The sequence below is a fragment of the Lolium perenne genome, chromosome 4, assembly GCF_019359855.2.
Source record: "Lolium perenne isolate Kyuss_39 chromosome 4, Kyuss_2.0, whole genome shotgun sequence".
NCBI classification, from domain to species: Eukaryota; Viridiplantae; Streptophyta; class Magnoliopsida; order Poales; family Poaceae; genus Lolium; species Lolium perenne.
In genome coordinates, this window is record NC_067247.2 from 326,528,216 (window position 1) to 326,544,557 (window position 16,342).

General features: G+C 46.2%; 1 protein-coding gene across 1 annotated transcript; it reads left to right on the top strand.

Annotated features, from left to right (window-relative positions):
* Positions 1-8,654: 8,654 nt before the first annotated feature.
* On the top strand, positions 8,655-15,252 carry LOC127296373 (acyl-CoA-binding domain-containing protein 5). Its single transcript, XM_051326434.2, has 5 exons — positions 8,655-10,390; positions 13,999-14,104; positions 14,226-14,314; positions 14,564-14,625; positions 14,840-15,252. The coding sequence occupies exons 1-5, from the start codon at positions 8,700-8,702 to the stop codon at positions 14,866-14,868; spliced, it is 1,977 nt and encodes a 658-aa protein (XP_051182394.1). The 5' UTR covers positions 8,655-8,699; the 3' UTR covers positions 14,869-15,252.
* Positions 15,253-16,342: the final 1,090 nt, after the last annotated feature.

Consider the following 16,342-nt stretch of genomic DNA (forward strand, 5'->3'; position numbering starts at 1 on the left):
GGCCAAGAAGAACCAAGGAGGAGATCGAGGCCCGTCGTTTGGCAAGAAGAGAGAGGACCCTTGAAATTCGTGGACACACTCATGACAAGGTCCTTGGTGATGTTCGAGCAAAAGTTTCCACAAGAAGGCAATTGGCTAACTTTAGCAATCATCATGCCTATATCTCCGTAGTGGAACCCAAGAAAGTGTTTGAAGCCCTTGAAGATTCGGATTGGGTGGAAGCTATGCATGAGGAACTCAACAACTTCAAGCGCAACAAAGTGTGGACCTTAGTAGAGAAGCCAAAGGAGTGCCGCAATGTTATAGGCACTAAATGGATATTCAAGAACAAGCAAGATGAGTTTGGAAATATTGTGAGGAACAAGGCAAGATTGGTGGCTCAAGGTTTCTCTCAAGTTGAAGGGATTGACTTTGGAGAGACCTATGCTCCTGTGGCTCGTCTTGAGTCCATCCGTATCCTTCTTGCATATGCATCGCATCATAACTTTAAGCTACAACAAATGGATGTGAAAAGTGCTTTTCTTAATGGTCCTTTGCATGAAGAGGTGTATGTTAAGCAACCCCCGGGGTTCGAGGATCTCAACTTTCCTAACCATGTCTACAAGCTTGATAAAGCACTTTATGGTCTCAAACAAGCTCCTAGAGCTTGGTATGAGCACCTTAAGGAATTGTTGGTAGACCGTGGGTTTGATGTTGGGCTAATCGACCCCACTCTTTTTACTAAGAGGGTCAATGGGGAGCTTTTCGTTTGCCAATTATATGTTGATGATATTATATTTGGCTCTACTAACAAAGCTTTCAATGATGAATTCTCAAAACTTATGACCGATAGGTTCGAGATGTCTATGATGGGAGAGATGAAGTTTTTCCTTGGTTTTGAGATCAAGCAATTGAGAGAAGGAACCTTCATCAATCAAGCAAAATATCTCCAAGACATGCTCAAGAGGTTCAAGATGACCGAGATGAAGGGTGTTGCCACTCCTATGGTTACCAAATGTCATCTTGCACTTGATCCCAATGGTAAAGAGGTGGATCAAAAGGTATATCGCTCCATGATTGGATCCTTGCTTTACCTTTGTACATCTAGACCGGACATAGTGTTGAGTGTTGGTGTGTGTGCAAGGTATCAAGCTTCTCCTAAGGAGAGCCACATGATAGCTCTCAAGAGAATCTTTCGATATTTGGTTGATACCCCTAGATATGGTATTTGGTACCCCAAAGGCTCAAGTTTTATTCTCAATGGGTACACCGATGCGGATTGGGCGGGAGACAAGGATGATAGGAAATCAACCTCCGGGGCTTGCCAATTTCTTGGTAGGTCCTTGGTGTGTTGGTCATCTAAGAAGCAAAATTGTATATCTCTCTCCACCGCCGAAGCCGAATATGTTGCCGCCGCAAGTGGATGCACTCAATTGTTATGGATGAGGCAAACTTTAAAGGAATACGGTGTCATTTGTGACAAAGTGCCTCTATTATGTGACAATGAAAGTGCTATCAAGATTGCCTATAATCCGGTGCAACATTCAAAAACGAAGCATATTGAGATCCGGAATCATTTCATTAGGGATCATGTTGCCCGGGGTGATATTGAGCTTATCTATGTTCCTACCAAGGATCAACTTGCCGATATATTCACGAAGCCTCTTGATGAAGCAAGGTTCACTTATTTGAGGAATGAGCTAAATATCATCGATTCAAGGAGTATAGCTTGACCATCTTGCAAACACACCTTCGTCTCAAAACTTTATTTGGTTTAGATGTGGGCATGGAAATAGGGGGAGTGCGGTTTAAACTATTGAGCTATCCCTCCCCCCATAATGCCAACATTAAGAAATCATTCTCTTTATATCATATGATGATATGTGAGCTTCAATGATGAGTAGTGGTTTTTGGGCCCAAGATATATCTTCGCGGTGCCATGCCATAACACTCATATATGGTGGCCCAGGCCACCACACTCCTCTTTATGAAGAGTTGGAATAATTTGGATCTTTATTGGACTTCATTTGCCTATCTTTTGTTTTTATGGGAATTGGCTCAATGTTTGGCTTCTATTGATTTGCTCCTTGCAAACTTGAGTTCATATTACCATACCTCTCTTTGTGTCCATCCTAAGCCATTCTCTCACCTCTAAAACATTCTATATCTTGCACAAGCTCGTCTCAAAAAAAAATGCATATCAAAATTGTTTGTTTTAAAGAGGGTGTCTTTATAAAAAATAGGGGGAGTTTGTTTAAAACAGCCTACAAAAAAAAAACCAAGGGGCGGGGGCTGGCCGACCCGGGCCTGACCAGGCCGGTAGTACCGCCTGGGGCCTGAGCGGTACTACCGCCGGCCTCGGGCCGGTTCCCCCAAGTGAGGCGCGGGTCGAGCCCTGCTCCCCAGTTCCTCTCCACTCGCCCATCCTCTCCAAGCCACCAGCCGCCCTGCCGCCCCTGCCGCCTCCCTTGCTCCCCCGGCCACTCTACGGCCATCTCCGGCCGGATCGGCTCCGTGGGAGCCTTCCCCCACCCCTCCTCCTCCATGGCTCCCGGTATTAGCCTCTCCCCCCCGTGTTTTTTGCTCGTATTTTTGGCTCACATATGTGTTGGTTATTGGTTCTACATGCTTAGATTTTTGGCTAAATCTTACTCTAAGAGGTTGTATCTATTGCTGATCTATGCCCTCTAGTATGTAGCACCGTAAACCTCTACTATGTAGCATTTTTTTCTACCCATTGTGTGTGGCCTTATTTTTTTTCTCATCATGCATGTGTATTTTGGGTCAAAATTTTGTTAAGTTGAGATGAGCTTGTGCCCTTATCCCATATTTCCCTCGGCTTTGTTCGTCTATTTCACAGGTGCTAGTCGGAAGAGGAGAGGGGATCCGCCCCTTGAGGATGATTTTGTTGAACAAGATGAAGTGTTACCCCGTGCCACTACTGCGCGTGGTGCTTCTTTGGCAAATAAAAAGAAAGGGAAAATGGCTATTGAGTCCTATGGCAGCGTCCGCCTTCATGCATACATGGCTATTCGCACCGCTAACCCCTATTTGGGGCCTCGGTCTTCTCGCACCCACAACCGCCACTTCTACACCGAGGTTCAAGAACGCATATTCAATGAAGTCTATCCTTCCAACAAGGTGAAGGTGGTTGATCAACGGTATATCAACATTGACCATTTGAAGAAGGATGCCTACTTTCATGAAGCTCTTGGTATTTGCGAGGAGTTTGGTTTGCTTCCCATTATGACTTTCCAATGCAACTATGATCCTTACCTTGTGACTCAGTTCTTTGCCACAGTCTATTTTCATGAGGATGACGCTCGCTCCATCACTTGGATGACTCGTGATGAGGTACTCACTACCACTTGGAGCACCTTTGGACAGATTCTTGGCTATCCTCTTCCGGAAGATTGTGAACATGACACTGATAGTGGTTGGAGGTTTCATGGGCAGACTAATGCAAGCACCAACGATGTTCTTGAGCCGCTCTATATGCCCGGTCGATGCAAGCTTGGATTCACTTCCGGTCTCCAACCCGTCTATGATATTATGCTTCGCATCTACCGTGAGACTGTTGCCGTCAAAGTGGGTAATGTTGATGAGATCCATTCTTTTGTCATTGACTTGATGCTTCAAACTCATCTCCGAAAGGGCAAGGGTGTGAAGATGGATGTCATGGATTGCCTCTGGAACCAGATTTTCCTGCGTATGGTTGAGAAGAGGTCTCCCGCCTTTGGTCCCGTCATCATGAAGCTTATTTCTGAGGTGTGGCGTCAGAAGTTTGAGGGTGCCATTCTGGAACCGTTTTCTTCACTCACTGTTCATAAACGCAAGAACCTTCTTATCAAAGATCATGAGCTCCTAGCTTCTACCTCAGCCCCAGCAGCTCCTTCTGCCTCAGCACCTCCTTCAGCAGGTCCTGCAGATCCTCCCACTGATCGCCGGTTTACTGGCATTAGACTCCTTGATGGTTTTACTCCTCATATGGCACTTGGGGGGCCTCCGGCTCACTCCGCATATGATCCCATGCTCGAGCCCTCTTGGTACACCAAACTCAAGATCAAGGTAAAGAAGACCTTCTGCCTCCAGCTGGATATTCAGGAGCGCATGTATGACGCCTATGTGGCAGAGAAGAAAGCTCGACGCCGTCAGAAGAGCATCATGGCAAAGCTTGGTGTGGAAGTGTCTCCTCCAGGATCTGAAGAAAATATCCTTCCGAAGCCTCAGTGGATTTCTGCTCATAGCCAGTGGTCTGATGGCGAGGATGGTCCCTCCTATGATGTCGACTCCGATGTTGCCGAGGACTTCCTTGATGGCTAGGGACGGTAGCATCGCTCTTCAACCTTTTTGGCATCTTGATGTCAAAGGGGGAGAAGAGTTCTATTAGGTTCGGGATTTGCATGGGAAGTCACAAGCTTGCGTTTTCTTTGACTCTTTATGCTTGTGACTTATGGTTATCTATTGTTGAGAACTACTTATCATGTTTTATGCACCTTATCTATGTGTGTGAGACATAGGGGCTATCTATTTATGTATGAGACATTATCTATCTATCTATCTATGGTAAAGACTAAGTGAACTTCATGTGGTATGATCTCTAAACTCAACACTTGTCTTTACTCACATATGGTTGTCTCTTCTCTATACAAGTGATGAATTTATTTGCTTACTAAGCATCTTTGCACTTGTTGGTGATTCGTATTTACTTGAGTAGTTTGATCCTAGATTATGTGCCTCTCATTCATATGTTAATTCTATTAGATGCACATGTCTAGGGGGAGCCTTTTATGCAAATCTTATATTCTCTCTGCTCAAATACTCTCATCTTTTGCAAATCTTATATTGTCATCAAGAAACCAAAAAGGGGGAGATTGAAAGATCATATCTCATTTTATATGTAGTTTTGGTGTTGATGACAATGATAATATATGAACATTTCGGTTTATAAGATTTGTAGGTTATTACATTCTCTAGATGCTTAAAGAGTGAAGAGTATGCAAGATATTGGAAGAGAAAAGAAAGAGAAGAAGAAAGAAAGAAAAGAGAAGGGGAAGAGAAAGAAGAAAGCAAAGAAAAGAAGAAGAAGGGTGCCTGGGCGGTACCGCCGGCCTGGCCACGGCCGGAGGCTCCGGCCATGGTACCGCCCATGGTACCGGGGAAGCGGGGGGCGCCTCAGTATAGATGCAGGGGGGTTTGGAGCCCCGGCGGTACCGCGACCGGCACCCCGGCCGGAGGCTCCGGCCTCCCCCCCGGACCGAGCCCCCTCTGGCCACGTGGCCTCCTCCTGCTGGGCGGGCGCGCGTCGCCAGGAGCGGTAGTACCGGCCCAAACTGGCCGGTACTACCGGCCACCCCTCTCCAACGTCTCCAACGGCCGAATCGGCTGTCCCTTTTAAGGGCTTCTTCTCCATTGAGCTAGGGTTGCTCATTCCCCCTCCTAAAAAGACATACACCATTGTTGAGCCACCAAGAACATCAAATCCATCAGATCTCCTTCCGCAACCACCCAAATCCCTTGTGCTTTGGAGAATCGACGGAGAAGACCCCGATCTACATCCTCACCGAATCGTTTTTCATTTCCCCCTCTTATGCTTGAGGGCCCCCTTGCTAGTGTTCCTCTTTGGATCCCTAGTGGTTGTTGTTTGATGTGTGCTTGTTGATTTGTTGTGTTGTAACAGATTTGGGAGTCTCCAATTTGGTTGTGGATGTGTGCCCCAAGAACCTTGTAAAGGCCCGGTTTCCGCCTCGAGGAAATCCCTTAGTGGAAGTGGGCTAGGCCTTCGTGGCGTTGCTCACCGGAGATCTGAGTGAAGCCTTCGTGGCTGTTGGTTTGGCTTTCGTAGCAACCACACTCCTCCAAACGTAGATGTACCTTCTTGCAAAGGAAGGGAACTACGGGAATCATCTCCGTGTCATCGCGTGCTCCACTCTCGGTTACCTCTATCCCACTCTATCTCTATATTGATTAGATATATCTTGCTTAGTTGTTAGCCTTGTCATATAGGTAAATTCACTTAGTTGCATATCTAGAGAATTTACCTTTTGTGTCAAGCCTAAATTGAAAAAGAACTAAAAATTGGTTAGCACCTATTCACCCCCCCCTCTAGGTGCGGCATACGATCCTTTCACAAGGTTAAGGTACAAGTGCAATTGAGTTGTCCTACCTATCTCGCAAAATATCGATATCTATGTGTGGAAGAAGCTGAACCGTATGCTTGCTTGGAGGGACTTTCTTTGGGTAATCATACCCATCCTCAATCCGTCACTCTCGTATCTGATCCTTTGCTCGTAATTAATGCCCTCAACAACCAGATATATACGAAACAGGCTGAAGTATAATGATCATCGATGATGCAACTACTAGCCAAGCCAAGAAGTTAACCCAACTTGCGAGAAGAAAGGAGGATTATGGTGCGTGGGATAATCACATCTGCTTGTATATTTTTCCCCACTGCTTGCGTAGACTTGGCTGTTGATTAATCAAATCTCACTTCCCGCTAAAGATAAGTATGTTCGATTAGTTGGGTCATCACAGAGAGAAGTTATAGAGAGTACCAATAAAGCTCTCAGACCAGATTCTCTTTGGACGAAGTCGAGTGTACTTTTAATATTAGTTTGATGTTGATCGACAACTGCATGCATTATTACATCTTTTGTGTCTAATTTGATCTGTTCAGGTGGCCGTGTGGACAACCATCCGGCACATGTACGCGTTGGGCTGGTAGGTGCACTAACGCCCATTTGGTCCGTGAGGGGAAATCTTCCCTCGATGGGGCAGGCACAACTAGATGCTCCTCGCGCGGGGGAGGGGGTCCCGCACGTTGGAATTGGCCATCGACTTTAAAAGGTCATGTCGTGCGGCCTCGCTCTCTCACCCACAACAAAAGACGCACCCGTCCCTATCCCCATTCTCGAACGTCATCCCTCGCCGACTGCAGACCACGTGGGCCAAGCTCACCTTTGCCGCTCACGAGTGGTTCCCGCAGACCGCCGAGGAGTATTAGCCGGCGGAGTAGGAGGAGATGAACGATTTTGTTGAAGAGGACGACAAGGACATCAAGGGGTGGGACGACGAGGAGGAGTTCGGCCACCCGCCAACGAGCGGCGAGAAGGCCGCCCTGCTCGCCTCCTTTGAAACCGCCCAGGAAGAGGCGACACGAGACCGCTCGAGGAGGTGAAAACTCTGCCATCTAGGAGTGTGCGAAGGAGACCTCTCGTCATTATGTCCTGGTGGGACAACTCGAGTGCGCATGGGAAGCCAAGCAGTAGGCCATCGGGGACCTGCTCGCACGGCGACCGAAGCTCACTGTCGTGCAAGACGCTAGACGCCTACTCCAGCTGGAGGGCACACACATCGTAGTCGATCTCGAGTTGCAGGATGTGAAGCAGGGCCAGGCGAAACGCTTGGGGCACCTGCGGTAGAACGTGCGAGTGCGCGAAAAGGGGATGGCCAGCACGCCAAGTCGCAGAGGCCAACGCGCGAACGTATAGGCTAGGAAGGATACACATTGCACCGGTAGGGCGACAAGGAGGAATGCACCCACAAAGAGAACCAACAAGTCCGGTTCATCCAACTAGGTAGGCTACCTCGACCGGAAGGACGACGAGGACTAGGTATAGTGAGACCTAGGCCATTATCTAGTACACAAATGTAATGTGCTTTATTTTAAGGAAAAACTAATTTCGTCCACTTATTAGTAGACAAACTCCGGTGTGGTCGAGCGGCATCGTTGTTCTGTCAATGGGCCAAGATTTAGCGGGCGCACCTGGTTTACCTGGCGGAGGCTCGTCTTTTGTGCCTCCATTAGTGGCACACACTTGGAATCCACCGTCTCTCCAACCATTTTAAGGGCAACAACCTCGCCATATCATCGCCCGCAACGCGCCCCTACCATTATTGCTTTCTGATCCATGGAGTACACACAACACCACGACCATGGGCAAGTGGTGGCCATTCAGGTAGGCGAAGCACGACAACTCACTAATGTGGGACAACTTCGGCCAACTCGAGTTGTAGCCTCGCAACTAATCTAGGTTACTATGTGACGACGAGTTTGACTACGGAGCTCCCCCGGCGTTGAAGCTATAGGTGGAGGAGTGGTACAAGGAGGAGCCGCCAGCTCCCGAGCATTGTGGCCAGGTCCCCAGGCAAGGAGGAACGAGACGACACCTCCGACTACCTCACCTACTTGGCGCACAAAGCCAAGGAAAAGGAGGCGTTCACGCTCGCCATCAAGGCCTTAGAGGAATGTTTTCCTTTTTCCATTTTGTAAATTATGTTGGCTTTCTATCAATAAAATTTATTTAAGAAATGTTGGACCGCTAAATAGGCTTCGACCCAAACGAATAAGAGATGCGGCGTGTATGTGAGTGTATGCGTTTAAACTTTGTTTGTTAAAAAAAAGATGGCTTGGTGGAGCTGATGCGGGCGAGGTGAGAGCGAATATCCGGCGCAATCTCCACCGAAAGCGCGCGAGACACGCAAAGCAACGAAGGACAAGGACCCCCCAAATCTCCAAATTTCGGCAGTCGGGCACTCCCTATCCACCTCCGTGGCCGCCCTTCCTGCTGGTGACTCCCCCCTCGTCGCCTACCTAGCCCGACCACCGTGCCGAGGGGGAAAGGAACTCGGAAACGATCAAACGAAAGCCCCTGACGATCGACGTCGCCCCAACCCAACCCAGGCAACCCGAGCAACTCGCTGGCGCCTGGCGGTGGATGAGACCTTTTCCGCCGCACCAAACCCCACAGTCAGCACAGCTCGTCGTGGCGGTCGTATCTATCCGCCCGCCCGAATATGCCTCCCTCTCCCTCAACCGCCGTTGGCGCCCCCACCCCCAATTACTATCTCGTCTCATCTCCCTCCATTCTTGTCTTTCCCTTTCCCTTTGCTCCTTCCCCGGCCGACCCAACCCAACAAGAAACCCCGACCCCGGCTGCCTCGACCCGGGATCCATGGAGCTGCTCTTCGAGCTGCTCCTCACGGCCGCCGCCACCCTCCTCGTCGCCCTCCTGCTCGCCAACCTCTTCGCCGCCGCCACCGCTGACCATCGCGCCGCGGTGGGGCCCGCCGCCGCTGTGATCGCGAAAGAGGAGCCAGAGGAGGAGAGGATCATCGAGGTCGACGAGGTCATGGTTCCCATGCAGGCGTCGCCGGCGCTGTCCGAAGGCTGGGTCGAGGTGGAGAAGGCCCCGGCCCAGGCGGCTGTGGCGGCAGAGGGGAAGGAGACGGCGTGGGTGGCCGTCGAAGAGGGCGTTCCGGCCGCGCTCGCCCCGGAGCTGTTCCTCGGCGCCGTGCTGGAGGACCGCAAGGAGGAGGGCGAGGTTGGCAAGATTATGCCCCGCGATTTCACCCTCGCGCCTGCTGCTGCTGCTGCCACGGAGGCGGCTGCCAAGGGTTTGGGCGCTGCTCCCAGGGAGATTCTTGGCTTGGAGCTGGAGCAAGACAGGACCCGGCAGGATGATTCGGGTGCTGGAGTTGCCACGATTCAAGTCCCTGAGGACGCGGAATTGCAGAAGCAGGAGGTTCAACCTACTGAAGCTGTTGTAGTGGAGCAGCGCCACCTTGTTCCTGAGGCTGCTCCTGCACAAGTTACTGATGCAGGAATGGAGAAGGAGGAGGGAGCGCAAGCTGCTGAAGTGATTCCGCAGGAATTGATTTCTGAGACCGTACCTGCAGAGGTTCTTGATGATGAACTCGAGAAGCAGCAGCAGGAGGAGCCAGTAACTGAAGTGGACCAGCACGAATTGGCTGCAGAGGTGGCTCCAAGAGAGATCCCCGATGAAGTGGCAAGGGAATCGGCTTCAGAGGTGGCTGCAATGGAGATCCCCAATGAAGTGGCAAGCGAATTGACTGCAGAGGTGGCTCCAAGAGCGATTCCAGTTGTGGTGGCAATGGAATCGGCTTCACAGGTGGCTCCGATTACCCATGTGCTGGACACGGAGGAGGAGCTGAAAGAACAATCTCTAGAAGAAATTGTCCATCAACACGAAGAAGTTCAGAACAAAGAGGAAGCTCAATGTGAGGCCAGCCCGGTTGATCAACCAGAGAAACCGGTTCCTAAGGAGAACTTGGCAGTGACAAAGGCTGATGACCTGAATGTCAGCCAAGAAGGCAGCTCCAATGAAAAAGCACCCATTCAGTTACCAGAGAAGGAAGCAACATTGCCAGGGACGCCGGAAGATGAGGTGGAGTTTGAGGAGTGGGAGGGGATTGAGAGAAGCGAAGTGGAGAAGAGATTTGGCGCAGCAGCGGCATTTGCAGCTAGCGACGCTGGGGCGGCCGCTCTCTCAAGGCTGGATAGCGATGTGCAGCTGCAGCTGCAGGGGCTTCTCAAGGTTGCCGTTGATGGTCCCTGCTATGACTCCGCGCAGCCGCTTACACTGAGGCCTTCATCTCGTGCAAAATGGTACTTGTTTTACTCTGCCTCAACTTATATTTCGTATGATGCAGCAAGTTATTTTACTCAATGATATCAAAACACATTTGCGTACTCCAACACCCCATGTGCGGTAAATGGTAATATATGCATCATGGCCTATAAGAATATATTATTAACACTGGACCCTTGCTGTGTTTTCGTCAAGGAGTGTGAGGTGTAGTGGTAGTATCAATAAGGAAGAAATAACAGGAACAACTGGATTGTTTGGTCCTTTGCTGTGCTAAGTTGGGATAAGACCAAAAATAGGTAGGCACGCCATAATGGCAACAAAATTATCTGGTACTGTGTCTATTACTTCTTGTGGGGGCTACTCTGATTGTTAAGCTAGTTCAAACATGGCACGCTTAAATAAGTACTAACTGAGTAGTGTTTAAGGATGTCTCTCCATGCGACAGCGTGATTTACAGGAATCTTTAAGTAGATCACACACAAAGTTAAAGTAATGCATATAAAAGGGAAACCATATTAGAGGTATGATTTCAGTATTATTTGACAGAGTGCAGTTTAGTCAGTAATAAAAACAGGTGAAACACTTGTATGAATCTAGCATAACTACCACACACATATTTAGCAAGACACATATATAATATATTCTTACTTTAGTTGATATATGATTCAGTGCTTGCGCAAATAGTTTTATTGTTAATTCTGAAGAGATTCTTGTTGTTATTAGGAATTCAATAAACCAAAGATGGGCAAACATAACGTTTGTACTCCCTTTGATCCAAATTACTTGTCGCAGGTTTAGGAAAAATGTTGCCTAAAATTTGTCTAGGTTCATTGAATCTGTGACAAGTAATTTGGATCGGAGGGAGTACTAAATTTAGTTCTTAGTTGAAGCAGTTTTCGGGATATGGACATGTTATGTTCTAGTTTGACATAGTTGATATGTTCTGAATTAATTGCTTAAACATAGAATCCTACACATTTAATTAATATTTTTGCGTACAAATTATTTGTTAAAACATCTCAGGGGACCTCATCAGTTGGATACCATTCGAAATAGTGAGCTGACTTAACAGGCAGGATCCATGCGCTCGTGGCACATGAGCAACCGATCAATTGAGATCGTAGAATGCTCTGCTCATAGAAAAACCTTATACACTAGTCTGTCCTCGTAAAAACCCCAGATCCTTTTTTGTGGCAAGGCTGTATATAAGGAAAAGATTGTAAAAGGATTATAGCCATACCCACAGAATGGAGGAAATTGGACTGGAGATACCCATTGCTGATAACCACCTGTAGTCCAATAGTCGTCATTTTACCACATGCGCTTCATATTTTGGCAGACAATTTTACACATTTTTGATAAAAAATGATTTTACCACCATTTAGTTTGGGACCATGTACAATTATAAATCATGTACCGCAATGACACATACCGGTTGGTCTCTACAGTAACTCAAAATCTTAGGTTTATCTGGTGTAATTTCCTCTGTAAAGTGAATTGACAATTCTACATCAAGTGATTTACCTTCTTTTCTCTAATCTGGCATAATCGACAGCAAGTAGGTACTGGACTCCTGCCCAAGTTTGTTTTTGGGTAATGAACAGCAGTAAAAGGATTCCACAGTATATATTAGAGAGATTCTTGTGCAAGTTTAGCCGGTGGCTCTGTGGCCATATCTTCTGAACGGCCTCATAACATGAGAAGCCTGTTCGCAAACATTCATCTGTATGTTTAGCTTTGGGTGAACTGATGTGATATAGTCCAGTTCAATTGGAAGATACCTTTGGTTACGTGTTAGCATGACCATTTATCGCAAAAAAAATAGCATGAACATGACACAAGTAGCCTGTTTTGAAGTTGAGAATACTGCCTCGTGGCTGCGGCCCGCCCATGCCTATGAACATGTAAATTTTTAGCCCACTGACAGCCTATTATTTTTGTCTTCTTTAACCTACTGGCCCGCCCATATTTTCATGGAAAGCTCCGCTGTTGCTGCCTGAGATCCTAAGTCTTGAACCCAGCTGTGATAATATCGTAGGCCATTGTTATCCATGAGCGTTTATTTATTTTTCCCTTCGAAGATACCCATCAGAGCATAAGTTGTGAGGTATTGTATCCTGGTAGCCACCACCTTAAGAGTTATGATTAATAAATCATATATTGCAGAATGAGATTCTTGTGGTAACAAACGTAGCATATGCTTAAAACAGACAGATCAAACAAATTGCTAGCTGTTGATTTGGCTTTAGAGTTAGGAACTAGGGCATCGTGAATTGGGATGTGCCACTTGGTGACTGACTCCTGCAATTTTGTATGATCCACAAGTACAATGACATGTTCATATTTTTATGCACATGTTGAACCATTGCATCTTTTTTGTTGGCCATTTATCTACAGGCCTTATATATTGGTTAGTTAAATGGACTACTAGCAACCAGTGGGGGTAGGTATTTAGCTATCTAACGACCAAACTTACCTATTTTTGGAATACAAAGAGTTTATAGATGGGTGTGGACAAATGGAGCATGGGCTCCATGGAGCCCTTTTTTTGAAAATTCAAAAACAGCATTTTGAAAATTCAGAAATCTGAAAAAAATACATAGATGTAGGTAATGTTGTACTTTACCAATGTGCAAAACCTCAACTCAAAATAAATTATATTCAGGGTAGACAAAAATGACAAAATAAGACATCTAAAGTAGTGAACAGTGTAAAATTTCAAATCTCTCAAAGTTTTCAGATTTTTTCATTTTTGAGCCCCAATTCCCCGAATATAAGTTATTTCGAGTTGAGGTTTGCACGTTGGTAAAGTAAAACATTATTTACATCTAGTATCTTTTTCAGATTTTTTTGAAACTTAAAATATTGTTTTCAATTTTTTAAGAGGCTCTGTTTGGATTTTCCGGTTTATAGATGTTAAAATATGGAATGCTGGTCAAAAGTGTATTATTGAGATTTCAACTACTCTAACACACGCCTAACTGATCTACATCACAGGACATATATCTTGTACCTTTCTGATGTGTGATCTGCTAATCATGTTTATTTGCCTGCAACTGATGCTGAAGTTGTACTTATAATAATTTGGAATCTGATACATACATTTATGCTGGGTGTTTTTTCATATCCTTTCATGGTTCTGCCATTGTTGACCATCTAATGTGCTCTGCTTGTTGATGACTTTAGTCACATTGCCTTGCATCAGCTTTAATAATACTCTATGCAGAGGCTGGGAGGTTTAACCTTCCTTTTCGAAAAAATGCATGTATTCTGTTTCCAACAACTCTGTTAAGTCTACATCTAAGTATTCGAAAAGCATGAGCAAGAAATAGACATGAGGAATACACAGTCACACACACTTTATACGATTAGAGATATATAATCATGTCACGATTTTGACTTGACAATCATCCTACTATTTTGGACTTACCGTGTTGAGTCTGAAACACCTTAACATAAAAAAAAGGCTGGATGATGGATAATATCTATTGGTATCATTATTCGACAATAATGAGCTACCAGTTGTTAGCAATAAATTCATGTTTTATACTCGTGATGATGTAGGTACACCCATGCTTAGCTGGACCTATTCCTAACTAATAACAACCATTTGTTGTTCTGTCAGGGTCTCTTGGCAAAAGCTAGGAAACATGCATCCTGAGATTGCTATGGGAAAATACATGGATCTTTTGTCGGAAGTTATTCCTAGATGGATGGGAGACAAAACCTCTGTAAGCTTTTCTTGGGTCAAAGTGTATACTTAGGTTTTCTTCCACGTAACCATTTGCTTCCTTGCTAAGTTTAAACCAGAGAACAAAGCTAACGGTTTATGTATATATTATTATAATATAGAGCACAAAGAGACATGAAGGTGATGTTGATTCTGAAGGGGCCGCCGTAACAATGACTGGTCACACAAGCGACCCGCAGGCCTTTCGAGGGTAAATTACTAATTACTGAAGCGTGGAGTTATGGAGCTTAGCAGGGTTACGTATCGGTGTTGTACTTGCCATATTTACTGGTATCTATTGGTGCTGGTATAAGATATTGCATGAAAATTCCAGCACCGTAGTCGTACCAGTTGTTTACAATGGCAGTATGTACGCTGATGTGGTATCGTAACCCTGGTTCGTGTCTTTCAACAATGGTTTATGCCCATAACTTGGTGCTGTCGATGAATTTCTTGACAGGAATGAAGGTAGTACTAGCATAGACGAAGGTCCACTAACAAGTCCTCCTAACCCAGAAAAAGGTACATGCTTCACATATAATATTTGACATGTTCCTAGGGAAGAATGTACGCTGCAGTTCGTTCAAGTGATGTTAAAATTTCTGATAGCTGTCCGTAGTAATACATATTTCTGGCTGTTGATTTTGAATTCACCATAATGCTGCAGTTAGTTTATTTTTCTGTTTGCATACTTAATTCTTGGTTTATTAATTCAGCCAACCCTGTTAATTTTCAGGCAAGAGTTGTGACATCCCTGCTGAATGAAGGTAACACTCGTCAAGTATTTATCGCATCGGTGATATCAGCCCATTGCTGAGATCTCCATGGATGCACTCCTCATAAGATTAGATTTGTACAGTGGCTGTGGTTGTGCTAATATTAGTGCTGTAATGGGTGTTGGCACGTGTACGTATATGACTGTATATATCCTCCCATAACGACCGCTCCTCCTGCCTGTATATTTGGCTAGTACTGTAGTAACTGGGGTTTAGTCTGTGTGACGTTACCTTTGGTAAGTGGTAATTGTACGTCGTATCCCTGTTTGGCACGGCAAATTAAGTGGCTGGAAAAAAAGGATCTTCTAGGTCTCCAACTGAAATCATCTCAATCTTTTGTGACGACTGAAATCACATCTTCTGTATCACTGTATGACATGCTTCCTTTCCCCCATAACTATGGCTCCTATCTTCAGCTGGATTTCCTCCGTAACTTTCATCCTTGTTTAGTTTGATTTCTCTGTAACTTTCACCCTATCTTGTGCTGGATAGTTCAGCAAGAGGGGTATTTCATCTTCTTGTGTGTGATAACGATGCTGCACGTTACTTGTCGCAGTCGTCGTTGGCGTTGCATCATTTTCCGAAGCGGAATATGGGCTCTCGTGCGGACAGCATGGTCCCGTGGGCTTTGGCTGGACGCCTGGATCTGCAGATGGATCTTTGCGCCGCCTGACGGAGAAGAGGGGTCGGCTTGCCGATTGCGAGTCCGGGGTCACGAGTGCTCGCATCTCTGGCGTAAATGCTTGGCATGGACCGTGCGATGACAGCACTCGCGACATGTCTGGGACACAAGGACGGCACGAGTCGGCGTGGCTAAGTGGAGCTTCGACACGTCAGTGGAACTCGCAGTATGTTGGTGGCCGTATGCTGCGGCGCTCTCGCTGCACGAGTCACATGTTTCACAGGACAAGGGCGAAGAGTGCTTCACGGCGAGTCAAAGGTAGCCCGCCCGTGGCCATGGCCGTGTCCGGCCGGCGCACGCCCGTGAACCACCGCTACAAGACCCACGCCAAAACGTACAGGCACGCCTGCAGCAAGGCGCATGGCGCTGGCGGGCACGGACTCGTATCGATTCCAGAGGCGGTGGACGACGCATATTATACGGCGCCGCCCAGCGATGCGTTTTTTTCTTTTCTTTTGCATATGGTGGTTGTACCGTGTACACGGCCATGAAAGCACAGGGGAGAGTTTGTGATTCCTTTAAAGTCTTCAATTATCCGAAAAGTTATATTGGATCCTGGGCACCAGTGCTCTTGCCAGATTAAAAAATTCGAAAATTATATTTATTTGTTTAAAAAAATTATGTAACAAAATTCTAAAAGTACCTAATGATGTACCCCACTAACCTACAAAATCTCAATTTCAAATGTTTTGTTTTTTGACCTATACAAAAATGACAAAATCTGTTTTCATTTTGTAGATTTGAATCACTATACTCAGATCTATGCATTTGTTATTTTTGT